Consider the following 20,966-nt stretch of genomic DNA (forward strand, 5'->3'; position numbering starts at 1 on the left):
AGGGGTTGCGTTTTCCACCCCTTACAACCATGGGGTAAACCAAACAAATTTCTGGCTGAGTGTCTTTTTGGTGGTACAAAACGTTAGGGTAATTTCAATATTGTAACTTTTTTAGTGCTTGTGAAAAAAATTGTTATACAAATTTTATGTACCCCCTTTAAGGAGCTGTATCTCAACAAGGGATGCTCCAATGAAATTTCTTTATATGAAAGATCCTATCTTTTTTTCGATGAGGAATCACCTCCTTAAATGTTTTACACTTATTTACACCAATATTACCAATTTCCTTATTGCAAACTATATTCAATGAAGGGAAACAATTCAAATCTATTTGAACATTGAGGTACAATCCCGAATTTTTGTGAGTATTCCAAAAATAGAGAAAAATAACTTTCAACTTCTACCAGCCACCTAACGCATGTTGACAAATGATGGATTTGACTTTGAAATATTTTTAAAACTGAGTCACGATGTCAAGGAATTATTCTGAAATATCCCCAAGTGCTCCCAGGTTCCTAGCTGAGAGCTACTGGAGTTTCTTCTTCGGGATCCTTCCAATGGTTTGGCATGACTTCCAGGTCGTGGTCAGTGTCTCGATTGGGACTGGGTTGATGCTGTAATTTAAGGTAAATAGGGGACGAATGCATTATTAAACTCAATTGTCCTTAAAAAACAAACCTGAGTAAGAGAAAGCGACGACATTTTCCTTTACGAAAACGTCATGTGATCTATGGGATCAACAGAAGACTCAATCCTCGAATTTCGAAAATAAATGAGGCTTCCAAGGCGTTCCATTGCAAGGCCAAGCATCGACATCAACAGCAGGACGGCATTCATTTTCTGTTTTTCACCTCAGCTCTCACTATGATGAAACTAGAGTTCAAAAAAAGGATTCGTGATTCAAACCAGGCAGCATTGTTTCGACCCGCCAAAGATCTCATCAGATGTGCTAGGCTGAACAACAAATGCATTAATTGATGAAAATCCACATTGAAACTAATTAATACTGTTTATTGTATGATTTTCACTATAAAGGGTTTTAACAAAAACCGCGACACGTGTTTCGCTTTACAATAGCTTTCTCAAGCGTTTATAGTGAAAATCATACAATAAACTGTCTTAAGGAATCTATTGTATAGCGAAATACGTGTCTCGGGTTATGTAAACACTTTTTATGGTGAAAATCATACAATAAACTGTATTAATTAGTTTTAACGAATACATTGCTGAAATTTGAAATATAGTACTTGCAGATTCTTAAAGGGAACAACTTGTTTCGAAACAAGTTCCAATTTTTTTTACTTTTAGGTCTATGATGAAGACAATTAAGGCAATAATGTACATATTCATAAGGAGGTACTGCTTTTTCTACTTCAACTAATCTAATTGAACGACCTACAACCTACAACTACAAATACGGGTTGATTTATCGACTGAATTCAGTTGATTGTTGATGTTTACAGTTGATGCTTGAAGGTATTAAGAAAATAACATGATTTTTGTGGTAGTGGAGTTGATTATTGTACAAAATACCTCGTAAAAATATTCAAACACTGTTTTGAGGTTTTCCAATATATCTCAAATATAAGTTGCCACACAAAACAGGTTCAGAAAAGAAGCATTTTTCATAATTCAATTCAACGAATAAGTTATTCGACAAGAACTTCACTTGTCTTTCTTCTCATTCTGATTTACAATTGACAAATCGTTCATTATCGATACAGTTTGCATATCCTACATAAATATATTTGCAATATTAGCAAAACGTAGTTGACCTAGTTATAAATGAAAATGATTAATGTACAGGGTGTATATACGTAAATAAATATTTAAAAGAATAAGTACAATTATCTAAAGGGCACTACACCCGGTTATATTCAACAACAAATAATTATTTGTTGCGAAGATCTCTTATAAGGTCACTCAACTCTGCTTGACTAATTCTGTGCGGATCACTAGACCTATCGCTTACCTCAAAATCAGGGTCATAGGATGTAGAAGGATGGGTTGCTCCTTCTAAACAGTCTTCATCACCTTCCTCTAAAATTTCATAGTTTTGGGGTGGAGAAGGGACTGGCAAATTGTCTGAGTGTGGTACAGGCCGAAGAGCAGATGGGAGATTAGGGTATTTAACCGTTCCTCTTTTCTTCATAGATAAACCTTGCTTAATGGGAGGAGTTAAGCAGAAATAACAGTCGTCTGTATGATTGGTAGGCTCACGCCAAACCATAGGTACTGCAAAAGCCATTGCCCGGTTTTTATTTTTCAGCCACTCTCGCAATATGACGGAACAAGAATTACAACATATATGAGGAGCCCATGATTTATCTTGGTCCCCAACTTTCACACCAAAATAATATTCATAGGCTGTCTTAACGATAGGTGTCATTTTACGTTTCTGAGCCTTAAATGTTATTTCACCACATATATAGCAAAAGCTATCGACAGAATTCACACACTTTCGAGGCATTTCAGATCAGCACTTAAATTAATTTAAAAATCAACTTCACACGATAATTTCAATAGCAACCACGTGCGTACAATTGACAAACTCACATAGGTTATGTTTACTACTTAAGAACAGTGGGGTGTTATGTAAACAAACATGTGTACCAACTGTTGGTGATGAAATATTTCATTTGTTGAAAACTCAATATACATATGTATAATATAATGATACTATATCTTGAAAACAAGAGCTAATATATAATTTTTATGGTCACTTTCGGTTTTAACACGTGGAAATACATTAAAATCATCTAATTTCAACCCCGAAACAAAAACTTTGTTGTGTTGTGTAATTAATCAAAAATAATACCAGGAAAACTCAAAATGTTATCAATGAATTTCCATGTTTCAACGAATACTTCATTAATTTAGCAATTACATGAGAGCAACCGGTATGATATAACTTTCATCTAGTTCTTATTGCTCGATTGGTATTGCTAAGTTCTAAAATATAGTTCGAAATTGAGCGTTTTGTTGTTATGAAACTCCGTTTTACACCATTTTATTGCTTTAAATGAAATCAAGAATGAATTTCTCCCTATATTACTTTCTAACCACATTACATTAATTAGTCGTCTTAGCCAAGCTCGATTCTCGCTAACTTTCCTAATTCCCCCTGTAGTGAGTTAACGATAACAATTACCAACTCATTCGCGTTTCAGGACGAGAAGAATCAGATCCTAACGACGAATTGCTGGATCACGCAAATCTGGATCGATCATCATCTGAGATGGAACGCATCTGATTTCGCAGGTATCAAAGTCATCAGGATACCGTACAACAGAGTATGGAGACCGGATTTAATTCTATATAACAAGTGAGTGTTTGATTAAATGTCGCAATTTAATTAACTGAGCTGAGGTCGTAGACCAGCCCGCATGGAAAGGTTTTTTCCTAGACGGTGTAGGGGTAATGAGAGGGTGTCGACCAAGTCGCAACTGCCAAAATCACATACGCATTTTTCAGAGTGTACAGGCAATCAGCCGCCCCCAAAAAGTTTGCTTTATAGTTCAGAGCGATTAGACTTTCTATGCTGAATTACAGGCGGCTGAATGTTTTACTATTAATTTACAACTCCTGATATGTGAAATGTTTCATGAATGGTTCCAGAAAATCCTAATGTTAAAAGTTTCTTTAAAATACTAGGAATTGAACAGCTATACCGGCTTGTGTACAACTTAATAAAAACATCAATAATTTTGTTGAAATTGCAACTGTTCATTGTCAAGTTGATACCACAAGAAAGTCAAATGTTTTGATCTTTGTGCCAAAAAATATCAGGTAGATAATTGCAGACTAAGTAAAAATAAAAATACGTGACAATGACCTGTCGATTGTAGATCAAGCGAAAAGTCTGGGGCTCATCCTCAAAAGTAATTTGAGGTTAGAAACCCACATAAAAAAAGTTATTCACATAACTCATGGCACTTTTATGGTTATTTATGGAAATAAAAACTTTCTAACAAAGGTATTAAGAATAATGTTAAGTGATAGTTTAGTTTTGTCTATCCTGAACTTTGCTGATTTAGTGTGCAAAATACAAAAGATTCAGAATTATTTTTACGTCTAATTCATAGAGTTCTAAGACGAAAAAGTATTCCCAACAAATAGGTTGTAACGGGTTGGTTGGATGGCAATGTGTAGCCTGCTTATTTCACAGAAGAACCATAACAAAGATTCCGATTCACTTAAATGAAAATATTTCATTTCAACCAGATGTTCATACAATCACTATTCGATTAACTCCACCAACGACTTATTGGAAAAAAAAACAAGAATCCAATATATTGCTTTGCTGACGACAGCATACTTGTCTGGTCATTTCATTTGGATTCCAGGACATCAACTGCAGATGCACAATTTCACCGGCAGCAGGAGGTTGCATATCTTAATGAGGATCTAGAAGTGACTTTGAAAAACCCAGGCATTGGTTTTCTCCAACAAGATAAATGTCTCCGAAACGAATATAATAATGTCAGGTGGAACAATTTTGCTTTCTGTTTTGATAAGTTTGTTGTAATAAGGGAGCCCAAGCGGGGATTTCGGGATTTACTAAAGCGTGGTAGATTGATATACAGGGGGGTACCTTGTACCCGGTTAAGTACCTCCACCAAATATGAGCCCCATATATAAGGCCGCCTGTGAGGGATAAAGAATCAGATTAGTAAAAAAAAATTGATTATCAGAAATTCTCGAGCGCGTCAGATTAAGGTAGGGTGAGTTAATTACATGCTAAAAAGTGTATATTCCAGTAATCTGACAATTTGAGAGTGAGTTGTAAAAAAATAACGTCATTTCGACATTCCCGAGCGTAGCTATTTTTTTTATTTTGAAGGAAATAATTCAAGGATAACGAAAAATATATAATCTTACGATTTCCGCAAGCCGAAATAACAAAAATTCGTCGATAAAGTTTAATGGGTGTAGCTGTGTGATACCTATATTTCCCTCTCCGAGTTTCTATTCTTCTATTCTCTATTCACTTTTTCTCTATCTATTACTCTCTCACTCCGTCCCCACTCTGAATTCTGTTGCCATGACGTATGAAGATGAAGATGATACCTACCATGTAGCCGTTACTACATGGTAGGAAATCATAATGAAGAAAAGAGAAATTAAACTTTCTATGTTTTTACCACTTTTATTTTTAACTAACGTTACTGCAATTTCGTCCTATAAGGACATTTTCAAACTTATACAATATATAAGTTTGAAATAGTACATTATGCAACGATCATGTAATGATGGTTATTAAGACACGTGCATTAACCGGGATACGAAACGAGCCGAAGGCGAGTTTTGTATGGTATATGCGAGTGTATTAATAACCATTACATGAGAGTTGCATACGCTATTTTTTCTAAACCCGATAAATAATGAAAAACTATAAATATTATATTTGTATTGAACACATTTACAGTAATTAACTCATATTTAAAAAAAAACACAAACTTAATGATATATGATGATATATGATGGATATATGAAAACTATAAAGATTCTAATTATATTTATATTTAATATAACAACTGTAATTAATCTGATCTTTTAAAAATATTGGAGTCGATGGTTCCTTCTATATCGCTGTTTTCAGACATTTTGATAATATAGGTAGGTAATATGAAAACTGATTTTGACAAATGAAGCAATTAGTTACTTAGGTTAGAATCTAGGACAAACAAAGGAACAGGATTCTTGATTGAAAAATTATGAGTTTCTATTGGTTGATAATCTGTATCGTTATGAAAAATCTGTATCATAATGGATATCATTATGAAACGGATTATGGTCATATAAGTGTATTGTTAGAGTACGGGTGTAGAAAAATATATTTATAGGACGAAACTGCAGTAATGTTAGTTACAATTAAAAGTGGTAAAAAACATAGAAAGTTTCATTTCTTTTTTCTTCATTAATTAAGCAATTGACTATGAAAAATTAAATTTTTTTGAGCATTTAAAAAAAAATTCTCATGAATATAAGTTTTCTACTTAAAAAAACATGCACTTATTTATTTGCATGCTATTTCCTGAGCTTTTCAATTGATCAAGTTCAATGAAATAAAAAAAAATTGAAAATATTGTTTTTTTCAGATTGAGCGAATCCCTCTAGATAATCGTCAGATTATGAGACAGCATGTCTAAAACATAAAGATGAATCATATATATCTTAATCTGACGCGCTTGAGTATTTCAAAATGGCAAATTTTTTTGCACATTATAATAATGGCCGCGAGTTTGTGTTAGATCGAAATCGTCAGGTTATTGAATGAGAGCTTTTTTTTGTTGCACTTAACACCTCCTTAGAAAATCTGACGCGCTTGATTGAATTTGTTTTCTTTTCACTTTTAACCCTTACGTACAACCACCCACATCATGCAAACCATCACATTAACATACCAACAATATTAAAAATAGGTAGGACATTGATGCTATCAATAACTGACGCGCTCGAGTATGTCCATGCAACAGTATTTTTTTACATATTAAAAAATCTATAGCCGCTTCCCCCACCGATGAAAAGGTATATATTATATAACATTTTTTTTCTTCTTATCATCTAAGCTTTGCAACCTAATATGTCTCAATGACGCTCTAGTAAATCCCCATTTTGCATCGTGGGCTCCCCTGCTATTGGGGGTTAAAATGGATACTAATATGTCTTGGCACAATCATGTCGCTGGAATTGCAAAAGCTTGGAACACTGTTCCGAAACAGAAGACTGTACACACCTCAGCAACTTTTGATGCTTTATATAAAGCTCAGATCAAACCTTCTTTGGAGTATTGTTCTCATGTATGGAGCTCTGCCCCCAAACATACCCTGAAGTTGCTGGATTCCATCCCGAAAAGAGTCATCCGCCTGATGTTAGGCTTGTGTCTAGTAAAGAAAAATAATTAATCTTGAATTATTGATTTGAACTTTGCCTTTGATGTCAGCCCTAGGATTAAAATTAATTTTCCAAATGAATTATTATTATTATTACATGTCACCCGCATTCAGAACAATACAATCGAGAGTCAAGTCCAGAACATGAGGCTTTTCTAGTTGAACTTCTATATTATGGCTTGCTATGGGTTTTGTTCCTGGCCCCACAACTTTCTTTAATACATTCACCATCAATGTTGGTGTTCCGTTTTTGCCTATTGTTCCCAACCCTTTTCCTTTCACATATCAACGTACTATTAGAAAATACTACGAATGCATTTGTATTTTTTTACATTAGTATGTCACCAATGTAAATCTTCTATATCAATAGAATACTATATTTTTCAACTCCTTCACAGATGTTTGGAGAAACAGCTAACTGGAAGAGTATTTTTCATGTAATTCAGTGTTGATATATAAGTTGATTCTCGTAGTTCAATGTACATCCGAAATCATTTGTTTCGAAGGGGCTTTTTGTTCCAGTTTGTATTTGAAAGAAATTTCTGCATCTGATCTACACATCTTTACTGTTTTCTTTTCTTCTCTATAAAGAAGGAGAAACAGAAAGTCGAAGTTTTTTCTCGATAAAGTTTTATATCTTAAGGAAGATCTGAAGGAAAATCAGGATAGGGCTGTTAGTGACCAACAAATGTGGCTAAACCGGACATAATGATTTCACACTCAATTTCGCTATCTGGTGTACGTACGCTACTTTTTCTAGTTTAATTATTGGGGTGGCATGGTGAGTAAATCGATCAGATGAATTTGTGATCCAAGACCAGACAGCGCTTATTTGTCCCACCAGGTAGCATCAGTGTTGTTAGGCTCAACTACTGAACTGTTCCAAAAAGAACAAGCCCGAAAATGAAGGCGATGATATCTCTCCCTATGAAGACGTAGGGAGAGATTGAAAATTAAAGATAAACCAAGCTCCCCAGGGTTGTTAGTGGACATTGAAGTCACCCAATATGGAAATTTCGGCGATGTTCCCATGGAAATATCAAAATCTCCATTGGCATTTTGTTGAGGTGGAAGATATTCATTCCGGCAGAGAGAACACATTCCAATTTGTTTGTTCCTTAAACCCCAATTCACAATATATCGGATTATTACTACAACAAATTGTAAAATTACATCATCCATGAACAGAAACGAAGAGGAAAATGGAATCGTGATTGATATCTGTTTTGTGATATCAACAAATGCTAATACGTGAGCACATATTCGACTATCTGTTTGTTTTCCCCATTTGTCAATATAATGTATTCGTGCTTCAATGGACACCGGATGTTTCGGAGTTATATTATTTCGGCTATACATAATTCAAGAACTGAAAGGGAAGGAAATAGAATAGAATAGAATAGAATAGTTTATTGGCTACGTGATACATTTGAACAAATATTTGTAGCAAGTCAAAACACAAAAATTTCTAAATATGACGTCTTATATACAAATAAAACCATCACAATGCTTGTATAACAGAACAGTGTACATAATAATGAAAACAATCAATCAACTAATGTTAAAAATGAGAACAATTGTTACTCACTCAAAGTCACATGAATTATCTATGTTGTATAACATGTATTCATCTGTAGAATAAAAACAGTGATTCAAAAAAAATGATTTGAGTTTTTGCTTGAAACAGTAGAAACTGAGTTGTTTTATGTGACATGGTATCTTATTATAGAATTTCAAATTCAATGAATTATTTTGTGAGGTGCTCAGTCTGAATCTCTCAGTTCTTATCAGATTTCCTGGTCTTGTAAGATATTCATGTTGTTGCGATTGTAATGTGTATTTTGATTTATTTTTATGAATTTCAATCAATGTTTCATATACAAAAGCTGTAGGAAGCGGCATTATTTTGAGATGAATAAAAAGTGGGCGACAATGATCTTTAAAGTTGGCATTAGATATTAAACGTATGACTCTTTTTTGCAATATAAAATTTTTTTTGGAATGACAAGAATCCCCCCCCCCCACTAACACAAATAGTTAATGGTGTGAACGAGGTTCTGCATACAGACGAAGTTTGAAAATAAGTGAGCTAGAGAGCAAAGATGTACTTATAGTTATTAGGCAAGGTTATTTTGTAAAATATCAAAACGATGAATACGTCTTATATTTGTATGAAGGCTCATTAGATGGCGCTACAAAAATGTGGCATCACCCTATTCATGAAATGTACCTTAAGTTGTCTTGGAATCTGCAGCAAATTAGAAAACGACAGCATATTTATTGGATTGTGAGTGTTTGCAAAATGCTAATGAGTGAGAACATGAAAATCTTCGTTGGGAAGTGTTTAACTATTTTAAGAAAGTAACACGACAATAATATTTAGGATCAACTTTTGATTAAGAAGCATCACAGGAAGAGACTGTTTATGATTCGTTTGTGAAATTTCGTCGTTATTGTGCGTTCGTCTGTCTTTAATCTAGTGAATAGCGATAAAACTTGGCTGTTGTTCCAAAAATGTCGATGTCATGAGAAACGTTATCGAAGATCAGCGTGAGATATAAAATATCATGAGACAAAAACTACATTTGACATATCACAGACTGCAAAATATTCGATTTTCTGAAAAATGTCTATTTCTGATGGATTTCGCACAATTTGGAACGCTTAAAAAACTTCATACGTATTTGTGTGAAGAAATGCCCAATTCTCGAGGAGAATCCAGAAACAAGCACAAGAGTAATTGCTGAAGCTGTCAATTCTACTCAGTCCACAGTGTGGAGAATTATCCACGATCAACAGTTTTATCCATACCATATTCAAAGGGTACACGCTCTTTTGCCACGAGACTTTCCCCAACGCATTACTATGTGTCAATGGTTTTTGAGAAAATTGGCTGGAAATCTTCAATATTTAAGATATGTACTCTTCACGGACGAGGCAAACTTCTCCCGAAATGTTATCACAAACTTTCATAACAACCATGTTTGGGCTCTCGAAAATCCGCACGCAGTTAGTGAAAGGCATTATCAATATCAATTTTCTGTAAATGTATGGGCGGCAATAATTGATAATTACTCGATAGGTTCTTTCTTTCTTCCGCTCCGACTGAATGGCGCAACTTACAGGCACTTTTTAGAAAATGAATTGCTGGGACTACTTCAGAATGTACCATTAGAAATTCGTATCCGCATGTGGTTTATGCATGATGGGGCTCCGGCCCATTTTAGCTTTGTAGCCAGGGAATTCCTTAACACAGTCTATCCAAATCGATGGATCGGTAGGGGTGTAGAAGAACCTAACCAGACGTGGGCACCAAGGTCCCCAGATCTAAACCCGATAGATTTTTATTTTTGGGGACATTTGAATCGACTTGAAGTTTTCAAGTCCAAATATTTAGAAAACGGTTGCTTACAGCGGCTAGTAACAAGGGTAGCTTATTTACGTAGATATGATAAAGGAATCGATTTTTTTACTGAAAAATGTGCTAGAAGTACGCCCAAAAAAGTTATGAATCTTTAAAAAAGAAAAAGACGTGTACGTGGCGCCCCCTACGAGTAAGAGCAATAAGAACATCAGGTTCGAATTCGACACCTCAAAAACCTCCTATAGCCAAGTTTCGTTTAATTAAGTTCAGTATTTCAAAAGTTATTTGAAAAAAACGAAAATAAAATTTCAACATCCTGTATCTTGGAAACGAAGCGTTTCCGGACATTTATTTATTTGGACAATTCATATTAGAATATTGTGAGGAATCACCTCCTGAAGTTTGTCAAAGTACTTTTGAATCACCCTGTATATCGTATATTGTGTATTGTATATTGTATATTACCGGATTATTTCAATAATACACCACACATCAATTCGATAATGAATGTACGACGTTTAATTGAAAAATATATTTTAGTAGTTGTTGCCCGCCGCTTCGCTCGAGTAGAATTTGGTTTGTCACATTCGTAACAGACCATTTTAAACAAATAGTTACAATATTTTTTTATCAACCCATAACTTCAGGTTTTCAACTTCAAAACTGAGGAAATTCAATACAATCGTTGAACCTTTATTTTCCCCCTTGGGGGTGAAAATTCCTGATTCCCTTTCTTGATGCTTATTTACGCTGTACAAAGAACCTACCTGCATATTTCAAGATTCTAGGTTAGGTGTAAACATGAACTTCGAGTAGCAAAACTGTTTGAGTAAAAACATACAAAAAGTGATTTCTTTAATTTTTTAACAAAAATCAAAGGCAGTTTCGTCACTTTCTCGTCCTGGCAACCTGCTTCACAATAATCTTTTTTTATTGAAGACATATCCTCATCAATTTTCTGATATCCATCAAACATCTCTCCGGGAAGCATTCACATTTTTTCAGTACTACATCAAGCCCCAAAGACAAAAGAATATATCAAGAGTTCCCAATTCCAAGGAAGTAAAATGCTTCTTTTTTTCCTTAGCGCTGATCCCCAATTCCAGTCTTCTGTCATCAACACCAACGTCATCGTATCCAGTACGGGAGAGGTGGTGTGGCTCAGCCATGGTATTTACCGGTCCTCGTGCGACATCAACGTGGAATACTTTCCATTCGATCTTCAAAGCTGTCACATGAAATGGGCGTCCTGGACCTATGATGGATACCAGGTGAGTTATTTAACGAAAAATATTCTGAATATTTCGAATCAATTACCAGTAGAATCGTCTACAAGTCCTCAGTCTATTCAAATACCGACCTCAACACGAAGATAGCTGCACTGCTCATCTGTTGATAGTTACTCTCCAAAGTGTCAGCCATTTTGGACGCGCAGTTGTTATGAAACAGTTGTTTGAGTGAGTTGATGTGATGTTTTTATGAAAATGGACAAAATCGAGTATCAAGCTGTTATTAAATATTTGTTTTTGAAAGACAATACGCCTACGCAAATGAAAGATGGGATGGATTTTGTGTATTGGGTCTCTGCACCATCATTTACCACAGGGAAATTTTGGACAGCTGAATTTAAAAGTGACCGTAAGAGCTTGGGAGACGATGAACGTTCGGGACGTCCAAAAATTGCAACTATAGACGAAAACATCGCCAACGTTCACCAAATGATTCTAAACGACCGCCGATTTAAAGCGGGAGAGATAGCGGAGGTTATGAACATGTTTAAAGAACCTGTTTGTCACATATTAAATCAACATTCAGGCATGAGAAAGCTATTCACGCGTTGGATGCCGCGTTTGCTCACGTTAGACCAAAAACGTGTTCGAATGAACATTTCCAACGCTCTGTTGGCGCAGTTGAGGCGCAATAAATCCGAGTTTTGGCGCCGATTAATTACTGTAGATGGAACTTGGATACACGAATTATACACCCGAAACAAAAATACAGTCCGAACAGTGCACAGCACGGCTTCAAAAAAGCGAAAACTACTTTTTCGGTTGAGAAAGTGATGGCAACTGGTTTTTGTGATGATTATGGAGTTATTTTAATCGAGTATCTTCAAAAAGGAAAAACATCACAGGAACATACTAAACATCATTACTTGACAAGCTTGAGGCAGAATTTGCGGGAAAACGGCCTCATTTGCAGAAAAAGAAAATTATTTTTCACCAAGACAATTCACCGTCTAACACCTTAAAATTGTCATGGCGACAATCCAGGAATTACGGTTTGAACTGCTTGACCATCCGCTTCGCTCACCAGATCTAGACCCGAGCGACTTCTTACACTATATACTTCGTATACAAGGTGTAACTGAATAAGTGTAAAACATTTAAGAAGGTGATTTCTCATCTAAAAAAAGATAGGATCTTTCATATAAAGAAACGGCATTAGAGCATCCCTTGTTAAGAAACAGCCCCTTAAAGGGGGTACATAAAATGTGTATAACCATTTTTTTCACAAGCACTGAAAAAGTTACTATATTGAAATGAACTTGACGTTTTGTACTACCAAAAAGACACTTAGCCAGTAATTTATTTGGTTTACCCAATGGTTGTAAGGGGTGGAAAACGCAACCCCTAAATTTTATTTCCAATGTAACTTTTTGTCTTATTATTTGTTTACCATTTAAAAATTTATTTCCGATAGCCTGTTTCATTCTAAACAAAAAATGTCTCTTGGGTTTTCTGCGCAAAATAAACCAGTTCGCAGCAAAAAATTATTTTACGAACAAATGAATTTATTGTTATTTTGTAGATGGTACCTGAATTGAACGATTGAAGGGTAATGAACAAAACTGATTTATTATTAACAAAACACACAACATGTAGAAATCATAGTAAATGTTCAATATGTCTACTTTCAGACATTACGCATGCGTCTAGACGTCGGCGCATTGAGCCACGTATTCGCTCAAATATTCCTGGAGTCTCTCTGATTACCCTGCACGCATCGATGATGCGGTTTCTCAAGTCCTCTACATCGCGAACAGGAGTACGATAAACCAAATGCTGTAAATTACCCCAAATAGAGAAATCGAGAAGATTGAGATCCGGGGATCGAGCGGACCAGTTCTGTAGTCCTCCTTGCCCTATCCACTGATTTGCGTATGTTTCAGTTAAATGCTGACGTGCTACTTGACTAAAATGGGCGGGTGCCCCATCATGCATAAAAAATATCCCTTCTGACGCCAAAAGGAACTTCCTCCAGCAATACTGGATGCACTTCTCCTAAAAATAGAACGTATGCCTCACCATTTAATCGAGGAGGTGGAAAATGAGGCCCAATGAAATCATTTCCAATAACTCCGAGCCACACGTTAAGAGAAAACTGTTCTTGATGGTTAGTATCGACAATAGCGTGAGGGTTTTCATCAGCCCATATGTGGTAACTATGAAAATTAATAATCTTGTCCCGAGAAAAACGACATTGGTCTGTGAATTCTATCGTCTTTAGAAAGTCACAATTTCTTCTAATCATTTCCAGCATCCAACTGCAAAATTCAAGACGGAAAGTATCGCTGTAACAGTGCCTGTACTCGTTGCAGATGGTAAGGGTATGAGAGTTGTTCCTTTAAAATTCGAAATACCGTCATATGATCAAGATTTAGCTGGAAAGCAATCTTTCTAGTACCTACTGGTAGTAGGTTGTTCTTCAATCAAATTGAGTACTGTTCCTCAAGCTGTGGAGTTCGTACTTCTCGATGGCGACCACAATCCTGCGTTCTTTTGTCGAATGAACCATATTCTCGTAATCGTTGATGAAGTCGAGCAAATATTCTATGTGAAGGATGCTGCCGTTGAGGATACATTTCAGCATATCTTCTAGAAGCTTCTAACCCATTCCCCTGAGACAGACCGTAAACGTAATGCATATCAGCCATTTTCTCATTTGTATATGCCATTTTAATAACAAGTGAATTATTAAAGTAACAAATTAAGAATAGAACAACACACAATTAGTATTTATTCAATTTCGAAAATTCGCAAACTGACAGCATCATACCAATTTAATTGTCACTATTGCTAATAGCGATCTCCTAGATAGATTAGTTCCGTATTTTCGCATTTATGACGATGTATCTCTGTAGTGGTTCCTAAAATAATTTTTTGCTGCGAAAAACCCAAGAGACATTTTTCGTTAAGAATGAAACAGGCTATCGGAAATGAATTTTTAAATGGTAAATGAATAATAAGGCAAAAAGTTACATTGGAAATAAATTTTAGAGGTTGCGTTTTCCACCCCTTACAACCATGGGGTAAACCAAATAAATATCTGGCTAAGTTTTTTTTATGTAGTACAAAACGTCAGGTTAATTTGAATATTGTAACTTTTTTAATGCTTGTGAAAAAAATTGTTTTACAAATTGCATGTAGCCCCTTTGAGAGGCAGTATCTTAACATGGGATGCTCCAATGAAATTTCTTTATATGAAAGATCCTATCTTTTTTTGATGAGAAATCACCTCCTCAAATGTTTTACACTCATTTCGTTACACCCTGTATACTTTACATGAGAATTGTTTGATTATACCAAAAAGCAAACAGTGGAAACTTGCTCTTCAACTATGGTACTCCCAGGGATTGATACAATAACCGTATTTCCGAGCAGTTCAGTTTTTGCTCATCATACAACCATATTGTGGCAGAAAATCCCATATTCAAAAATAAAATCAACAATGACAACAATTCACTAAACGCATGGTGCATGATTCATCATATATAAATGTTTCAGAACCCAATGTTTTCTAGTGTGATTTGGGGAATTTATTTATTGAAAAGTAAACTTTTTAGCGACTTAAATTTTCAGCAATCTGTATTGATGATCAACAAAATTTTTAAAATTTCGATATTTCAAAGGAGGAACTAACCTCTGTTTTTTGGTGAAACTAGCTTCTAATGACATTTGACATCTTTCAAAGAGAAATGGGAATTCTTGTAAACTTTCATTCGCGCAACAAAATAGGTTTGCATAAAGAAGACCTTAGCTGAGACAAAGATAGATTGTCTTGTTTCATGCGACAACCCTAATTATGTTGAAGAAAATATGAATATCCAACAGAGGGCTTGTACAAACTAGTACAAAAAACCAGATGGCAGGAAAAACGCAAAATATCTAAGAGGCCGCAGTGCTTTCTCAAAATAAATGGACAAGTCAGATAGTTTTCAAAATGGCAAAAAAGTCATGTTGCAAGAGTTTCAACTGTCTACCATTGGGTATAACAGATTATTTCAACTTTCTGATTGATATCATTTGAAGTACATATATTTTTCTGAGTTGGTTGAGAATACTGAATGGGGAAATAATAAAATTAAATCAGCAAATGAAACTGAAAATTCAACAACTGACACTAATGACAAAGACACAGAGTAGCCAATTCAGCAAAAATACGTGTGCTGAAAGCAGAATCTTCAGTGATTTGGACATTGAAATTAATGAAATAAAACTGACTTCCAAACAGCAAATGAAACTCAGAAATGAACAAAACAAAAAAGGCGAATGAGCACACTTCGTCTTCTTCTGATACCCAAAATTCTTTGATAAATTCCACGTGAAAATGAAAAAAATTTATATAAAACTTCTCCCACAGGTAATGAACATATTCTCCAAATAGAAAAAGAATGATAGCACAAACAAAATCAATTACTCTGTAAATATAAGCTTTCGTAATGAAACTCATCAAAAGAACGTTGATTGATCATTATGCCCGGAAGTTAAAATCAAGTTTACGTTTCTATATAATTTGTGGGAAGCCAGAAAAGCTTTCGAAACTCGTAACAAGACACAATCACGTTGGTTTTGATGGGCAACTCCTGTCGTTAAATGAGATTTTCCGCTGGAATCTTGTGAAAGAATGTCCTCATAAGGGCTTTCGCACGATTCTGGAAATTCGTACCAAGTTTCAGGCTTTCGAAGTGTTTCAATCATGATCAATATTGGAAGAGTTGAATACAAATACTATTGAGAAATCGTTAAACATAATAGTAAAAATGTTTTCATTTATTGGTAAATTGAAAGCATTGTTTTGTATTCCGATTAAAATAAAATTTGTATAAAAAAATTATTGTCCTGGCATATGAGCGTCACATTGAGTTGCAAACCCACGAAATGAATAATGATAATAAATATGCTTTATTGTCCAAAGAAAAGTTCTTATTGACAAAGCTTTGGTGAACATTTTGAGAAAGAAAAAACATAGGCAAGTGCATGAAATCAGAATATAAACTAGTAGATTGATAAAAATATCTAGAGTCCTACCATAAATATAAAAATAAAAATTTTGAAAGTCGCATTTTCTGAAAAACATTGGATTATATACAATATAACTGAAATATAAACATATATTTATATATACATATATACAGTGCTAGTCAAAAGTCCCCTCCCCCCCTCGTATCTTTGGAACGGGTATACTTATAATAATGAAATTTGGAGGGTGGAAATAAACGGATGTAGGCTTCTTAACTGGTCATAACAGGTGACGCAATAGTCATAAATGACGTCACAAGGCCACTGTGACCAAAAATTTCAAATGGGACCCTATGGCAAGTGACAGCTCGTTTGAAAGGTATTGAAAATACCTATTCAGTCATACCAATTTTGTTTGGGTTTCGGCTGATTTTGATTGATAAATTGAAGAAATAGGAAAATTATTGTTTCGCATTTAATTAATAAAGATTTTAAAGTACGCCTCTGGTTCATTGTCAAAAAGGTTGACGTGTTTGAATTATCTACTTGTCAAAAGTGTTTATACCTTGAAAATTTACCTAAGCTATTGTTTAACGAGACGTTTAAGTGTTTACATAGGCAAAATGGTACGTACTGTAGCCGACAAAGTAGCAGCTATCTTAATAATTGGTGAATGTAGAAACAATTTCCATGCAGCGGAACGACTGTTTAATGAGAGGTACCCCGATCGCCCTATATCGAGGGTTTATTTGAGGGAGCTTCTTCGGAAGTTTGAAGCATCAGGTAGTGTTCAAGATGCCAAACGATCTGGTCGACCAACAATTAGTGATGACAAAAAAATTGACATACTTGGAGAAATGGTAGTGAACCCTACTTCTTCCACAGCCCAAGTTGCGTCTATCTGTGAAGTCAGTCAAAGGACAGTACATAGGGTGTTGGCTAAAAACAAATTTCATCCATACAAATTAAAAATGGTGCACCAACTTTCAGATGATGACCCCGACCGAAGACTAGAATTCTGTGAAACTATGTCCGATAAAATGAACCAACAACCAGGCTACATACAGACAATTTGTTTTAGTGACGAAAGTACTTTCTTTCTCAATGGAAATGTTAACACTCAAAATGTGAGGTATTGGAGTGACACAAATCCTCACATTTTTCGTGAAAAACATACTCAATTTCCAGAAAAAGTAAATGTTTGGGCAGGTATTTTGGGAAACCACATAGTTGGGCCTCTTTTTCTCAATGCTAACTTAACCGGTGAATTGTATCTGGAGATGTCACAAACTGATATTGAGGCGTTAATTCTTGAAATTCTAGAAGATAATCCAGATGAATTCGACATCTTGGAAATAACGTTTCAACAAGATGGTGCTCCTGCACACTATTACGGTGCAGTAAGACGTTACCTAGATGAAGAATATCGTGGTAGATGGATTGGACGACGAGGTTCGATCGAATGGCCAGCTCGGTCACCGGACCTTACACCATTAGATTTTTTTCTATGGGGGTACTTGAAATCTAAGGTTTACGCTACAGCACCTGACAGTATTGCCATTCTGAAACAACGAATTGTTGAAGAATGTAGGGCAATTTCCGCTGACACACTGGGACGAGTGCGACAAGAGTTTAGCAATAGGATGCATTACTGCCAGGAAGTAGATGGAGCACATTTTGAACACTTATTATAAGAACTGGTTCTTAAATCTTTATTAATTAAATGCGAAACAATAATTTTCCTATTTCTTCAATTTATCAATCAAAATCAGCCGAAACCCAAACAAAATTGGTATGACTGAATAGGTATTTTCAATACCTTTCAAACGAGCTGTCACTTGCCATAGGGTCCCATTTAAAATTTTTGGTCACAGTGGCCTTGTGACGTCATTTATGACTATTGCGTCACCTGTTATGACCAGTTAAGAAGCCTACATCCGTTTATTTCCACACTCCAAATTTCATTATTATAAGTATACCCGTTCAAAAGATACGAGGGGGGGAGGGGACTTTTGACTAGCACTGTATACACATACATACATACATACATATACAAATACAAAAATAATAGAGAGAAATGTGTATAAAATATGATTAAAAGATATCGTCATAAAATTCTTGCAAACTATAATAGGGCCTCTCGCTAAGAAAATCCTTTCTAGATTTTCGAAATTCAGTACAGATTACTACGCATTTTAGGTAGTTTGGAAGATGATTATACATCTTGAGACCATTATACAATATAAAATTTTTAATTAAAGTAGTGTTAGGTGTGGGAAGACTCAAATTTAGGGTCTGGCGTGTGGTGTAATGAGAGACAGTAGAGGGAAGTTCTGTTCTATGTTTATGCACTAAACAAACTGTTTCTAAAATGAATAGAGCATACAGTGATGAAATTTTGTTTACTAAAAACAAAGGCCTACAAGAATCTCGCCGCCTGGCTCTACAGAGACATCTTAATGACTTTTTCTGCAGAATAAAAATCGACTCGAGTCGAGTTTGATTACTTACCCCCCCAGAAATGTATCCCATATCTTAAATGTGATTCTACTAATGAATAATAGACAGTTTTAGCTGCAGTTAGTCCTAGTTCGTTAGAAGTTATTTTCATATCATAACATCCAGATGAAAGTTTTTTGTTAAGAGATATTATGTGGTCCTCAAATTTCAATTTATTTTCAATTAATAACCCAAGAAATTTGTTGCATGACGTGTTCTCAATAACATTCGAATTCGAAGCTAGAGGAATATTATCAAGAATGCAATTAAAGGATAAAACTTTAGTTTTTGAGACATTGAAAGCTAATAAATTTGCCTTACACCAATCTGAAAGTTTGGAAATATCAGAGCAAATGGCACTATATAGATCATTTGTTTAGCGCCATAATAGTGTAATGTCGTCGGCGAGTAAAGTAAATTTACCCCAATATCAATGGTAGTCAAATCATTGATATAGAGTAGAAATACGGTAGGTCCCAGTACTGATCCTTGTTAGATATGTTAGAAACATCAGATACTGTTGTATATTTAATCCTTTGACTTCTACCTGATAGATAAGAAGCAAACCATTTATGAGTAATACCTTCAATACCATAGAGGTAAAGTTTCCTGAGCAGAATTTCGTGATCAACACAGTCAAATGCTTTAGAGAAATCGCAAAAGACTGCTGCTGTAATCTCCCGTCTATTAATGTTACTATAAACTTCATATTAAAATGAAAATATGGCATCATGAGTGTTTTTATTTGACTTGAATCCAAATTGTTTGAAGCTTATTATATTACCGAAGTTCAAATGTTCTGTTTTTTTACCACTTTTTCAATAATTTTTGCTAACGACGGAATAAGATAAATTGGACGATAGTTCGAAGGATTCTCTAGATCACCACCTTTGTAAAGAGGGATTACAATAGAAGTTTTAAAGAACGAGGGAAATGAACCCGTACTGCATTTAGAGCAGTAGCAGGAAGATTATCAAAGATTTTCATGGATAATTCGGCGTTACCATATGTCAATTTATTTTCAAATGAAGCGATTATTGCCTGTAATTCGCAAACATTAGTAGGGTGTAAAATTTGTTTTTCGTAAGAAATTACATTGCGTAATTTCTCAAGGGGATTTATTAGTTAAAGTGGGGGCTATTGAACAATAATATTTGTTAAGTTCATCTATTGGTATTGGTATTTCTGCTCGGTTATTTTTACACTTTCCTCGAAAGTCATTTATAATAGACCAAGTCTCTTTAGCTCAATAAGAATTGAGAATTGATCTCAGATATAGTTACGCCTCAAAATGTTTCAAGAAAATAACACACTTCTCAATTAGCAATTTCATTCAATGTTACAAAAATACAACACGAAACACTCATATGTATAGTTTAGATTCAACTGTTACAATTATTCAGTTTTCGCTTTCCTAGTCACTTTCTATTGTTCTTTGTCTGACACCGAACCAATCGAAATCAGCACCCAGAAACAAAGTAGTCCAGTGAAGCTTTTGTGTTTCACCCAAACACCACTGATGAGACCTTGGCGGGCCGAAACAGCTCTGGCTGGTATTAGATCACAAATACCGTGTTTTTGTGCTCTGGTTATCACTAGTTGCCTTATAGTGGAATTGTTGAGAAAAATAGAGGACGGCGATAATGTTGAAGCTTAGCTTTGCAATAGACTGCCTTTGGAGCCTCCTTCATCTTTGATATTCCTAGATTAAATCTGATGTTTCCACCCTACTACTGATGATGTCTGCTGCAGTAGCAAACAAAACGTTAGCTACTCCAGGTTCATTCGGTTTTGAATTTTTTTATATCAGTTTCGAAGCCATTGAAGTGTAGTATCAGGAAAAATTATTCGTGGAATATAAAAGTTTTTCATTTGTAAGGAACAATTTGAGACACACTGCATATTGAGATGAATCAAAGTGTTACTCAAATACGAAAAGATATCCCACTCAAAGATCTTTGAGAA

At 35.0% G+C, this 20,966-nt stretch overlaps 1 protein-coding gene across 1 annotated transcript in view; it reads left to right on the forward strand.

The window, feature by feature from the left end:
- nAChRa5 (nicotinic acetylcholine receptor alpha 5 subunit) overlaps positions 1-20,966 on the forward strand; it is a 108,243-nt gene that overhangs the window by 52,474 nt on the left and 34,803 nt on the right. The window contains exons 3-4 of the mRNA XM_074181593.1: positions 3,171-3,325; positions 11,348-11,531. Coding sequence (XP_074037694.1) covers positions 3,171-3,325; positions 11,348-11,531 — 339 coding nt within the window. The remainder of the gene's footprint in view (positions 1-3,170; positions 3,326-11,347; positions 11,532-20,966) is intronic.

This window comes from Leptinotarsa decemlineata, unplaced genomic scaffold (genome assembly GCF_025532065.1).
Source record: "Leptinotarsa decemlineata unplaced genomic scaffold, Ldec_3_MD MMD2_tig00026314_RagTag_RagTag, whole genome shotgun sequence".
Taxonomy (NCBI): domain Eukaryota; kingdom Metazoa; phylum Arthropoda; class Insecta; order Coleoptera; family Chrysomelidae; genus Leptinotarsa; species Leptinotarsa decemlineata.